The 13972-nt window shown below is 36.8% G+C and overlaps 1 protein-coding gene across 14 annotated transcripts in view; it reads left to right on the plus strand.

Annotated features, from left to right (window-relative positions):
* The window catches only part of NUP98 (nucleoporin 98 and 96 precursor), a 99394-nt gene that overhangs the window by 44567 nt on the left and 40855 nt on the right, over nucleotides 1–13972 (plus strand). For all 14 annotated transcript variants that reach the window (XM_022565830.3, XM_022565833.3, XM_022565836.3 and 11 more), the window contains 2 exons: nucleotides 858–991; nucleotides 4164–4351. In XM_022565830.3, coding sequence (XP_022421538.1) covers nucleotides 858–991; nucleotides 4164–4351 — 322 coding nt within the window. The remainder of the gene's footprint in view (nucleotides 1–857; nucleotides 992–4163; nucleotides 4352–13972) is intronic.

Here is a 13972-nt window from a genome sequence, read left to right on the forward strand (position 1 = left end):
CACCAGGGAAGTCCTGTTCTTACACTTTGAAAGAAAATGGGGTGATCTTTTCTTCCTTTCAATTTTTACTTAAATGTAATATGAATATCAAATGCAAATTGTAGATATAAGGATGCCTTAACAGCCATTTTCATTTGCTACCCTCTTCCTCTATATTCTCAGTATACTTAATATTTTTTATTCTGGAATTTTTTACTTATTAAATTAAATCAAAGATACTTTATTTCCACATTGTCATTTTTAACAACTACTTAATCCACCATGTTGATGAATCATGATTTTTACAACTGTTAATGTTGGACGTAGGTTGTTTCCAAGTCTTGACCATTACAGATAATGTTCAGTGAACACTTACAAATATGTCTCTATTTTCCTTCTAGTTTGATTAAGTCCTTGGGTTAGATTTTTATGATTAAAATTATTAGGTTAAAAAATATAAAAACATTACTTGCTCTGTGTACTGTCATATTGTTTCTTTTAGACATTAAACCAATTTGCAGTGTTTCTAGAAGTCAGACTGATCCCTTTTTATATAGCTATGCCATTGATAATGGCAGATAATGAGGTAGATATAAAATTTCTTCACGGTTGTTTAGGTTTACATTTCTTTGATTGTTGGCAATAATGAACACCTAAGTAAAATTTTATGTGTGTTGTCTCTTATGAAGTGCTCCACATATCTTTGACCTTTTAGATTATTTGATTGTTGATTTTCTTCACAGTTTGCTCCTTTGCTCTCAACCAGTAATGCCACTGAGTGAGTCTGAACATTTTGAAGAGAATCTCAAGTTCTCTTGATTTAAGGCACTGGATCCTTGGACTGACATCTTGCTTTTTCTTTTCTTTTTTTTAAAAAGCTTTGACAGATCCAAATGCTTCTGCTGCCCAGCAGGCTGTTCTACAACAGCACATCAATAGTCTGACATACTCACCTTTTGGAGACTCTCCTCTCTTCCGGAATCCCATGTCAGACCCTAAGAAGAAAGAAGAGGTAAGTTTAGGATGTTTCTATAAAATCTGTTCTCAGAGTAGGAGAAACTTAGGTGTAATTAAGCTTTTAAGACGCATTATTTACGCTTTTCACTAGGTCAGGGGGTAAATTATTTTTGTATCTGGAAGGCAGCATGACAGTGAAATAAGTGTTGAACTGGAAGTGAAGGCTGAGACTTTTCAACAGCCCTGATATGAGGCAGATATTATACTCATTTTATAGTTGAGCAAACTAAGGCTCACAGAGGCTGATTTCTCTAACATCATAATGTCTTAAGCGGCAAATCAAAATTCTTTTCTCCTGATTTCTACATAGCTTTGTCTTAATCTCTTAGGCTCTAGAAATGATCTTGTGCTCACTGTGTTGTGGCATTAAAAGTAGTCTTTGGTCGGTTTAATCCTTTTTTACCACTTACAGTCTGTGAGATATTGGGCATCTCTTTTTGCCTCTCTGAAATGTTTCATCTTTAGAATGGGAATAGCAGTTCTGTTCAGTGTTGAGAATTAGAGTAAGTTGCTCAGTATACAGAAATTATTATTTAGCCATTTATGTCTCACTAGTTACTGTGTTCAGCACTGAGGATACCTAATAAAAGTAAACAAAAATTTATTCTCTAAGAGCTTGCTATCTAGTGAGGAAAATCAGACTTGTACATGCCTAAATTTACTCAGCTTTAGTATAGTATATGCAGTAATAGATGAGCCCATCAACTGATGAATGGATAAACACAATGTTGTATGTCTATATAATGGAATATCATTCAGCCATAAAAAGGAATGAAGTGATGATCCATGCTACAACATGGATGAATCTTGAAAACATGCTAAGTCAAAGAAGCCAAACGCAAAGGCCACATGATTCTATTTATATAAAATGTGTAGAATAGGCAAATCCATAGAGACAGAAAGTACATGCTTGCCAAGAGATAGAGGGGACTTCCCTGGTGGTCCAGTGGCTAAGACTCCACACTCCCAGTGCTGGGGGCCCGGGTTTGATCCCTAGTCAGGGAACTAGATCCCACATGCTGCAACTAAAGATTCCACATGCTGCAACTAAAAAGGTCCCACATGCCACAACTAGGATCTGACACAGCCAAATAAATAAATAATAAAATAAATGAATGTTAAAAAAAAGAGAGATAGAGGAATTGGGAGGCACAGGATTTCTTTTTGGAATGAGGGAAATGTTCTGGAATTTAGTGGTTGGTGGTTGTACAGCCTTGTAAATATACTAAAACTCAACTGAATTAAATGCATTAAAATGGTGAATTTTATGTTAGTGAATTTCATGTTAATAAATATTTAAAAATATCACAGAGGGAAGAGCATAGATTCTTGGGTGAGTTTGATAAAGGTTTTCAGAAGAGATAAGGTTTAACTGTTTTTGAGAACATATGTAGAAGTTGGTAGATCTAGGTTAAGACATTCCAAGCAAAGGCACAGAATTGTGAAAGATCACAAAAGAGATTTGGGAAGGTTTGTTGTTACTGAAGTGTGTAAACAGTCTGCATTGTGAAGAGAATAAACTGACAGGTTTTATATTTTAGATATTGTTGTTTCAAGTGGTTATATAATCCCATGTATACTGTTTAGAAAAACAGATGTATAACATCCTAAAGATACTATGGAGACATAGTAAAGGTGCCATCAAAACCAACCTGAAGGGCTTCCCTGGTGGCGCAGTGGTTGAGAGTCCGCCTGCCGATGCAGGGGACACGGGTTCGTGCCCCGGTCCGGGAAGATCCCACATGCCGTGGAGCAGCTGGGTCCGTGAGCCATGGCTGCTGGGCCTGCACGTCCGGAGCCTGTTGCTCCGCAACAGGAGAGGCCACAACAGTGAGAGAGGCCTGCGTACTGCAAAAAAAAAAAAAAAAAAAAAAAAAACTAACCTGAAGACTAATTAATTTAGTTGTATGTCTCCTCCACTAACTTTTAATACCCTCAAAAATCAGGGAGAGTATTTGTATTATTATTTTAAATTTCTTTCTTTCTTTTTCTTTTCTTTCTTTCTTTTCTTTCCTTCCTTTCTTTTTCTTCCTTCCTTTCTTTCTTTCCTTTCTTTCCTCTCTTCCCTCTCTTTCCTCTCTTTCCTCTCTTTCCTCTCTTTCCTCTCTTTCCTCTCTTTCCTCTCCTCTCTTTCCTCTCTTTCTTCGTTGCTGCACACTGGCTTTCTCTAGTTGCAGTGAGTGGGGGCTACTCTTCGTTGTGGTGCGCAGTCTTCTCATTGCAGTGGCTTCTCTTGTTGCGGAGCATGGTCTCTAGGCACATGGGCTTCAGTAGTTGTGGCATTTGGGCTCAGTCGTTGTGGTTCGCAGGCTCTAGAGCATAGGCTCAGTAGTTGTGGCACATGGGCTTAGTTGCTCCGCGGCATGTGGGATCTTCCTGGGCCAGGGCTCGAACCCGTGTCCCCTGCATTGGCAGATGGATTCTTAACCATTACACCACCAGGGAAGTCCCAATTGTATTATTTTTATTCTTAGTGTTTGACTCATGGTAATTATCAGTGTTTATTAAATGGTGGATAAATAAAGGCTAATATCTATCCATTTTTTCAGAGTGATGTAGATTGCATAAAAGTTGAATATTTATGGCTGTGTCTCAGTTTTTCTTGAAGGATAAGATTTTTGGTTTAATTGAAAAATAATTAGGCTTAGAATTATTTTGGTATTTTCTTAAAATTGAATGTAAATATTGTCATCTTTGTTTTAGAAAGCAAAACAACTGCAGGCTATTCTCTTTTGTAAGATGAAGAGAAATGCACAAGGTATATTAAAATGTTAGTACATTTCGATTTACAAAGCACTTCAGATGCAGTATCTCAATTACATTTTGAAACAAGTCAGACAAACCCATTGAAATGGGGGCTGGGGAGATGAATGAAAATCAATTATAGAGAAATAAAGACAGTTACATTAGCATTCAGTTACAAAGCATTACTTTGTACATTAGCATTCAGTTACAAAGCATTACTTTGTATGTAAGAATGCTAATTAGCATTAGCATTCTTATATACAAAGTTGGGTGGGAAATCCTTGTGTTCTGAGAGCCAAGACTCCAAGAGGGATCTAGCAGGTGATGGCAGAGATGAGGTGTGAACTCTGGTCTTCTGATTTTTAAGGCCAGTATCATATTTGAGTTAAACTAGAACTGTCCTTGATTTTTTTGTTTTTCAGAGATTGAAACCGACAAATCCAGCAGCCCAGAAGGCTCTCACAACACCTACGCATTATAAACTGACACCCCGCCCTGCCACCAGAGTCCGACCAAAGGCTTTACAAACAACAGGCACAGCCAAGTCACACCTCTTCGATGGGCTAGATGACGATGAACCATCCTTAGCCAATGGAGCATTCATGCCCAAGTGAGTTTCTGTTAAATTAGATGTAAAATATTAATATAAACTAAGTATAAAACTGTTTACTTAAATGTGCTACAAATGTTATATATACATTTTTTTCTTAATGTGATAAATACAGAATATCATGAAGAAGAATAAAAATAACTCAGTCACTCCCAGAGATAATCATAGTTAACATGTTTTGGTTAACATCCTTCAAGTTTTGCCTATATCATGTTATTTGGTTTTGTTTTTGATAAGCTAGTGCTAGTGCTTACATTGTTTTAAGCAGAAGACACTGTTTTCTTACAACTCAAATTGGCCAAACTAGTTAAGAAAAAATATATATACGTATACACACATTTGTTTTCATTCCTACACATATAGATATTAAATAATAATAACTAATTACATTGAAAATAAATTCAGGAAAGTATGTAGAAGAGTTGTTGGTAAACATTGAAAATTATACTTAAAGTATGCAAACATGTCTTATTAGAGTGTTAATATATACACATGGGGGAAAAAAACAAGAAAAATACATACCAAAGTGTCAACAGTAGTTAACTTCTGGAGATGTAATTTCAGGGCATTTCATTTCTAAGTTGTTTATTTTTCTAGATGCATTGCTAAACACACACAGAGGCTTTTTTTAAATACCGAATACTTTTCTAATCAGAAAGGAAAGCTTTTTTTTTTTTTTTTTAAAGCTTTGGGGGGAAAAGTAGAAATTCATCTCTTATAGTTCTTAGTCTGTGAATGTTATAAAGTGTAAAAAATAATCACTCCTTTTTTCTCTTAAAAGTATGTTGGACAGCTGCTTCAGAAAAGATGGAAAGTCCGATTTTATGCATTTCTTTAGAACATCACTGGATTATTTTGAAGGCAGGGACTGTGTATTATTCACGTTTATGTCCCCAGCATTTAGCAAATTGTTCGGCACAGAGTAAATAAAAAGGGCTTAGAGTCACCCTTTTTAGTCCAGTCATTAGATCAACAACTTTCAGGGCAATTTCACCAGGTCTTAGTATCTACAAATATGATACACAAATAGAGAGGATTGGAGTGGGAAAGCACACGTTTTGCTGTTAATATGGTATCCCCTTCCTGGCTTCTACTTCTGTGGTGTTGCTCTCAACAGTCTTTACTTGATGTATTGGAAGTACACGGTTTACCTGTCACTTTTCCTTGATTTACTTTCCTGGAAATGTGGCTTCCAGGAACCCCCCACTTTTCTAGTTTTGTTCCTGCCTTACTGGTTGCTCCTTCTGTCTCCCTTGCTGGTTACTCTTCTTCCTGGCCTCTTAAAATTGGAGTGCCCCTAGGCTCAGTTCTTGATCACATTATCTTTACTTACTCCCAAAGTGATTTAATTTAATTCAAGACTTTTTGATCATCTGTAGTCTAATTCTCAAACTTTTATCTCCAGCCTGGACCTCTCTCGCAAACTCCAGACTCATATCCAATATCCAGCCCTACTCAACATCTCCACTTGCATGTCTAATAGACATTTTCAAAATTAACATGTCCAGAACTGAAGTGATCTTCCACCTTAAAGCTGTTCCACCCAAAGCCTTTCCTGTTGCAGATAATTGCATTTCTATCACTCTAGTTGCTCAGGCCAAAAATTTTGGAATCATCATTGACTTTTTTCATACATCCCATATCTAAGCCATCAGCAAATCTTTGTTCTACCTTTAAAAGTTATCCAGAATCTGACCAATTCTTACCACCTTTACTGCTACTAATTACCTTGACCCAAGGCACCATCATCTCTTGACTGAATTACTGCAATATTCTCCTAACTGATCTTTTTTGCTTTTACCTTTGTTCCTTTGCATTCTGTTCAGAATAAAGCTAACAGTGATTCCTTTGAAGTTTAAGTCAGACCATGTCACTTTCTGTCCAAAACTCAATTGTGGTTCATACTTCACCCAGTAAAAGCTGAATTCCTTACAATGGCATATGAGGCCCTATAAGATCTGACGTTCCATTACCTCTGTAAACACATCTACTACTGTCTTCACTGTTTACTCCACCATAATCTCCTTGCTGCTGTTAGGACAAGAAAGGCATGCTATTATTGCCTTTGGATCTTTCCTCCAATTGTTCTCTTTGCCTAAAACACTTCTCCCCATAAATCCTAATAGCTAACTCTCTTGCTCTTTACTCAAATGTCACATTGGTGAATACTACTCTGGCCACCCTATTTTAAATTTTACCCATCTTTTCTCTTGTCAGAACTCCCCATGTTCTTTTATTTATTTATTTTTCCTGCCAGTTATGCCAGCATCATTTGTTAAACAAACTACACCATTCCCAAGGGAATTTAAATGCTACTTTGATGTATTAGGTGATTCTCTATTCAAGTTATATGCTTGTTCGTTTGCATGTGTGTTTATTCTTTTTTTTAAGTTTTAAATAACTTATTGAAATATAGTTGATTACAGTGTTGTGGGGGGTTTTGTTTTTTTGGCTGCGTTGGGTCTTTGTTGCTGCGCAAGGGCTTTCTCTAGTTGCGGCGAGCAGGGGCTACTCTTCGTTGCAGTGCGCGGGCTTCTCATTGCAGTGGCTTCTCTTGTTGTGGAGCATGGGCTCTAGGCATGTGGACCTCAATAGTTGTGACTTGCAGGCTGTAGAGCACAGGCTCAGTAGTTGTGGCACACGGGCTTAGTTGCTGTGAACAAGACACATTCCTCTGTCACAAACTATGGGGGAAGAGAGATGTTGACAAAATAATCACAGGTGAGACAAGTAACAGAAGTAGAGATTGCCACTGTAGGAGAGACTAACAGAATGATGAAGGAAAGCTTCTCTGAGGATGTGTTGTTTAAACTGAAGAGGGATAGGGAAGACTGTCAGGCAGAGGGAGTATTTTGTTATGTTTCTGGTTTTAAATACACATATATATTTTTTCAAGCGGATATAATTTTATTTTCCAGTTTTTTTTTCAATGTTTGTTTCAAACATGACTTGACTGAATGGTATTCTGTCTTGTATTTATCAAGATAGTCTCTCCCCCCACCGCCCCATTTATAGAAAATACTGGAAAGTGCAAGTTGTTGCCTGGGCATGAGGGAGAGGTCTTGGAGGGATAGAAAGGAGAGATTACAAGGTGTATGAGGAGACTTCTGGGTATTTATGGCTGTGTTGTTTTTCTTGATTGTGATGATGGTTTCACTGGCATATACACATGTCAAAACTTATACACATGTCAAAACTTAATATGTGCTGTTTACTGTATGTCAATTCTGAACTAATAAGTAAATGTAGCAAGGTTGTGGGAAACAAGTTCAATACAAGTTCAAACAAGTAACTCTTATTCCTATATCGCTATATTCCTATAAGCCAAGTGCGGGCAGTGACGTAAATATGGCAAAATATACATGAATCTGTCACTTGTTTTTACTTATGAAATATTTCATTGTTGAAATAAACCTGGTGTTCAAAGTCACATAGTTTTGCTTCACAAATTGTGCAACACTTTTCTGTGCTTTGGCTTCTTGTGTCTGTTCTTTGTACCTGTCTCACCTTGATATTTCTGATTCCAGTCCTCTTCACATTTGCCTGATGCTGTTTTTAATGTTTCATATTTCGTTCCTTGTTTTTTACTTGTATGTTCTTCATGTGAAACATTTAATTAAGCCATCTTCTCTCCTGCCCCCCACCCCACCCCTGTTGCTGTGTTTCCATCCATTACAGCTAATATTTTCTGTGATCACTAGGTTGTTCGCTCTTTGGCCAGAAGGGACCCTTTTATGTTGGCTCCTAAGTCCTTTCCATAGACCCTGATAGTGTTTGGTAACTTACTTTCTTTTTTTTTTTTTTTAACTTTTTTTTCTAATTAATTAATTTATTTATTTATTTTTGTCTGTGTTGGGTCTTCGTTTCTGTGCGAGGGCTTTTTCTCTAGTTGCAGCAAGCAGGGGCCACTCACTATTGCGGCCTCTCTTGTTGTGGAGCACAGGCTCCAGACGCGCAGGCTCAGTAGTTGTGGCGCACGGGCCTGGTTGCTCCACGGCATGTGGGAGCCTCCTGGACCAGGGCTCGAACCCGCGTCCCCTGCATTGGCAGGCAGATTCTCAACCACTGTGCCACCAGGGAAGCCCAACTTACTTTCTTGTAGAGTTCACCATGTAAAATTTTGTCCAGGACTTTTTTTGCCTTCTGTGTTCCTGATTTAGATTGTCTTGGATGTTCCTGTCTTATAATTTCCTTACCCAGTTTTGGTATAAAAATTAGGCTGACCTCACAAATTGTATCATTTCCTCTATTCTCTGGAAGACTTTGGGTAAGATAGGCCTTTCCCCACCCCCCCTTCCATTAGATGTTGGATACTAGTGAAGATACGAGTCTGAAGTATTACTTGTAGTAAAGTGTTTTGTTTTAATTATTGACTTTAAAGTTATAGGACATCAGCTTTTTCATTTTTTTGAGTCATTTTTGACAAGTTATGTTCTTATAATATTCATTTCAGCTCATTAAAATTTCAAACTTACTGGCATAAAGTTGTTTAAAAATATCCTTACTGTCTTTTTCATTTTAGTAGAATCTGTGGGGATGTCTGTGTTTTCATTCCTGACATGTGGGTATTTTGTGCCTTCTCATTTTAGCAATGTGGTCAGGGATCTACCAGTTTTATTGACCACTTCAAAGAACTAACTTCTGGCATTATTGATGCTCTCGAGTCTAATTCCTCTTTCATTAATTTTTAATTTTATTTATCATATTTTCACTAATACTTATTTTTAGTCCATTCCCCCCTCTTTTTTAAAAAAAATTTATTTATTTTATTTTTGGCTGCATTGGTTCTTTGTTGCCTGCACGCGGGCTTTTCTCTAGTTGTGGCGAGCGGGGGCTACTCTTCGTTGCGCTGCACAGGCTTCTCGTTGCGGTGGCTTCTCTTGTTGTGGAGCATGGGCTCTGGGTGTGCGGGCTGAGTAGTTGTGGCTTGCAGGCTCTAGAGCTCAGGCTCAGTAGTTGTGGTGCACAGGCTTAGTTGCTCCGCAGCATGTAGGATCTTCATGGACTGGGGCTCGAACCCATGTCCCCTGCGTTGGCAGGCGGATTCTTAACCACTGTGCCACCAGGGAGGTCCATTCCCCCCCTCTTTTTATGGTATTTAATTTTCTTTCCTTTGTCTAAATGGATGCTTAGCTTTTATTTTCAGCTTTCCTTCTTTTCAAATATTAATTATGCATTTAGAGATGTAAATTTCCCTTTTAGTTCAGCTCTATTTGTACTCTACAAGTTTTGATATGGAGTACTCTTAATGTTCAAAAAATAATTATATGATAAATGCTTTCTGATTTTCATAGGGTTTTTTGAGCCTTGGGTTATTCAAGAATATAAATTCCTAACATGGAGATTTTTAAGTTATCTCTTTGTTACTGATTTCTAGCTTATGTGCAAAAGAAAAGAGTACTTCAGGTGATTTCAGTTCTTTGAAACTTGTGGCTTGCTTTAATAGTCCAACATGTGGTTAGTTTTCATAAACATTCCATGTGTATTTGAAAAGAATATTTATTCCATAATTGTTGGGTACGGGGATATTAAATTAAACTAAGCTTGCTAATCATTTAGGTCTTCTACATACATAGTGATTTATTTGGTTTGAATATTTCAGTTACTTTATTTCCTTAACCTCCAAATCACAAAAACGTATATGAACACATCTTCAGTTTTCCTAAATTTATCTATTTTAATATTTAACAGCTTTTACAAATGTGTGCGTGAATGACTTGTGATTTTTTTACTTACTAATTTTTATTGTGGTAAAATATACATGAAAATGGTTAAAATGGTAGAATTTATGTTACGTACAATTACAGTTCAGTGGTGTTAAGTATATTTACAATATTGTGTAACTATCACCACCAGTACCTCCAGAACTTCATCATCCCAAACAGAAACTCTGTACCTGCCATGTGATAATTCCCTATTTTCTTCTTCCCACAGAAGAAGAAACCTGTTAACCTCTTAACCTTTATATTACCTCCTGTCTGTAAGAATTTGCCTATTTTAGATACCTCATATACAGAGAATCATACAGAATTTATTCTTTCTTTCATGTCTGGATTATTTTACTTGGCATAATGTTTTATTTTATTTGTTTAAATTTTATTGGAGTATAGTTGCTTTACAATGTTGTGTAGTTTCTGCTGTACAGCAAAATGAATCAGCCATACATATACACATATCCCCTCCCTTTTGGACTTCCTTCCCATTCATGTCAGCACAGTGCATTAAGTAGAGTTCCCTGTGCTATACAGTATGTTCTCATTAGTTGGCATAATGTTTTAGAGGTTCATTAAGTTGTAGCATGTATCAGAACTTCCATTTCTTTTGTTTTTTGTTTTTTTTCTTTTTTTGGCGGTACGTGGGCCTCTCACTGTTGTGGCCTCTCCCGTTGTAGAGCACAGGCTCCAGACACGCAGGCTCAGCGGCCATGGCTCACGGTCGTAGCTGCTCTGCGGCATGTGGGATCTTCCCAGACCGGGGAATGAACCCGTGTCCCCTGCATCGGCAGGCAGACTCTCAACCACTGCGCCACCAGGGAAGCCCAGAACTTCATTTCTTTTTAAGGCTGAATAATATTCCACTGTATGGTTAACCCACATTTTGTTTATCCATTCCATCTATTGATGGACTTTTGGGTTGTTTCCACCTTTCAGCTATGTGAATACTGCTGCTATAAATGTTGGTGTACAAGTATCAGAGTCCCAGTTTCAATTCCTTTGAGTATATATCCAGGACTTGAATGGTTTGGTCATACATTGATTCTATACTTAACCTTTTAAAGAACTGCCAAACTGTTCAGGCTACCTGAAAAACAATTCAGAGTAATGATAGTAAAGATGATCCAAAACCTTGGAAATAGAATGGAGAAAATACAAGAAACGTTTAACAAGGACCTAGAAGACCTAAAGAGCAAACCAAACAATGATGAACAACACAATAAAAGAAATTAAAAATTCTCTAGAAGGAATCAATAGCAGAATAAATGAGGCAGAAGAACGGATAAATGACCTGGAAGATAAAGTAGTGGAAATAACTACCCCAGAGCAAAATAAAGAAAAACAAATGAAAAGAATTGAGGACAGTCTCAGAGACCTCCGGGACAACATTAAACACACCAACGATCGAATTATAGGGGTCTCAGAAGAGGAAGAGAAAAAGAAAGGGACTGAGAAAATATTTGAAGAGATTATATTTGAAAACTTCCCTAATATGGGAAAGGAAATAGTTAATCAAGTCCAGGAAGCACAGAGTCCCATACAGGATAAATCCAAGGAGAAAGACGCCAAGACACATATTCATCACACTATCAAAAATTAAATACAAAGAAAACATACTAAAAGCAGCAAGGGAAAAACAACAAATAACATATAAGGGAATCCCCATCAGGTTAACATAGTAATCAAATTGGCAAAAATTAAAGACAAAGAAAACTTATTGAAAGCAGCAAGGGAAAAACAACAAATAACATACAAGGGAACTCCCATAAGGTTAACAGCTGATTTGTCAGCAGAAACTCTACAAGCCAGAAGGGAGTGGCATGATATACTTAAAGTGATGAAAGGGAAAAACCTACAACCAAGAATACTCTACCCAGCAAGGATCTCATTCAGATTTGACGGAGAAATTAAAACCTTTACAGACAAGCAAAAGCTAAGAGAATTCAGCACCACCAAATCAACTTTACAACAAATGCTAAAGGAACTTCTCTAGGCAGGAAACACAAGAGAAGGAAAAGACCTACAATAACAAACCCAAAACAATTAAGAAAATGGTAATAGGAACATACATATCGATAACTATCTTAAATGTAAATAGATTAAATACTCCAACCAAAAGGCATAGATTGGCTGAATGGATACAAAGACAAGACGTGTATATATGCTGTCTACAAGAGACCCACTTCAGACCTAGGGACACATACAGACTGAAAGTGAGGGGATGGAAAAAGATATTCCATACAAATGGAAATCAAAAGAAAGCTGGAGTAGCAATTCTCATGTCAGACAACATAGTCTTTAAAATAAACACTATTACAAGAGCCGAAGAAGGACACTACATAATGATCAAGGGATCGATCCAAGAAGAAGATATAACATTTGTAAATATTTATGCACCCAACATAGAAGCACCTCAATACATAAGGCAAATGCTTACAGCCATAAAAGGGGAAATCAACAGTAACACAATCATAGTAGGGGACTTTAACACCCCACTTTCACCAATGGACAGATCATACAAAATGAAAATAAATAAGGAAGCACAAGCTTTAAATGATATATTAAACAAGATGGACTTAATTGATACAGGACATTCCATCCAAAAATAACAGAATATACTTTCTTCTCAAGTGCTCATGGAACATTCTCCAGGATAGATCATATCTTGGGTCACAAATCAAGCCTTGGTAAATTTAAGAAAATTGAAATTGTATCAAGTATCTTTTCCAACCACAACACTATGAGACTACGTATCAATTACAGAAAAAAATCTGTAAAAAGAAATACAAACACATGGAGGCTAAACAGTACACTACTAAATAACCAAGAGATCACTGAAGAAATCAAAGAGGAAATCAAAAAATACCTAGAAACAAATGACAATGAAGAAAACACAACGACCCAAAACCTATGGGATGCAGCAAAAGCATTTCTTAAGACGGAAGTTTATAGCAATACATTCCTGCCTCAAGAAACATCTCAAATAAACAATCCTGCCTCAAGAAACAAGAAACATCTCAAATAAACAACAGAACGTTATACCTAAAGCAATTAGAGAAAGAAGAACAAAAAAAACCCCAAAGTTAGCTGAAGGAAAGAAATCATAAATATCGGATCAGAAATAAATGAAAAAGAAATGAAGGAAATGATAGCAAAGATCAATAAAACTAAAAGCTGGTTCTTTGAGAAGATAAACAAAACTGATAAACCATTAGCCAGACTCATCAAGAAAAAAAGGGAGAAGACTCAAATCAGTAGAATTAGAAATGAAAAAGGAGAAGTAACAACTAACTGCAGAAATACAAAGGATCATGAGAGATTACTACAAGCAATTATATGCCAATAAAATGGACAACCTGGAAGAAATGGACAAATTCTTAGAAAAGCACAACCTTCTGAGCCTGAACCAGGAAGAGAGAGAAAATATAAACAGACCAATGACAAGCACTGAAATTGAGACTGTGATTAGAAAGCTTCCAATAAACAAAAGCCCAGGACCAGGTGGCTTCACAGACGAATTCCAGCAAACATTTAGAGAAGAGCTAACACCTGTCCTTCTCAAACTCTTCAGATGGTGAAAGATGATGTAAAATCTGAAAGAGAAATTAAGGAAACATTCCCATTTACCACTGCCACAAAAAGAATAAAATACCTAGGAATAAACCTACCTAAGGAGACAAAAGACTTGTATGTATGCAGAAAACTAGAAGACACTGATGAAAGAAATTAAAGATGTTACAAACATGTGGAGAGATATACCATGTTCTTGGATTGGAAGAATCAACATTGTGAAAATGACTATGCTACCCAAAGCATCTACAGATTCAGTGCAATCCCTATCAAACTACCAATGGCATTTTTCACAGAACTAGAAGAAAAAAATTTCACAATTTGTATGGAAACACAA

The sequence above is a fragment of the Delphinapterus leucas genome, chromosome 7 (assembly GCF_059928025.1).
Source record: "Delphinapterus leucas isolate spDelLeu-1000000601 "Yukka" chromosome 7, BTC_Dleu_Yukka2, whole genome shotgun sequence".
NCBI classification, from domain to species: Eukaryota; Metazoa; Chordata; class Mammalia; order Artiodactyla; family Monodontidae; genus Delphinapterus; species Delphinapterus leucas.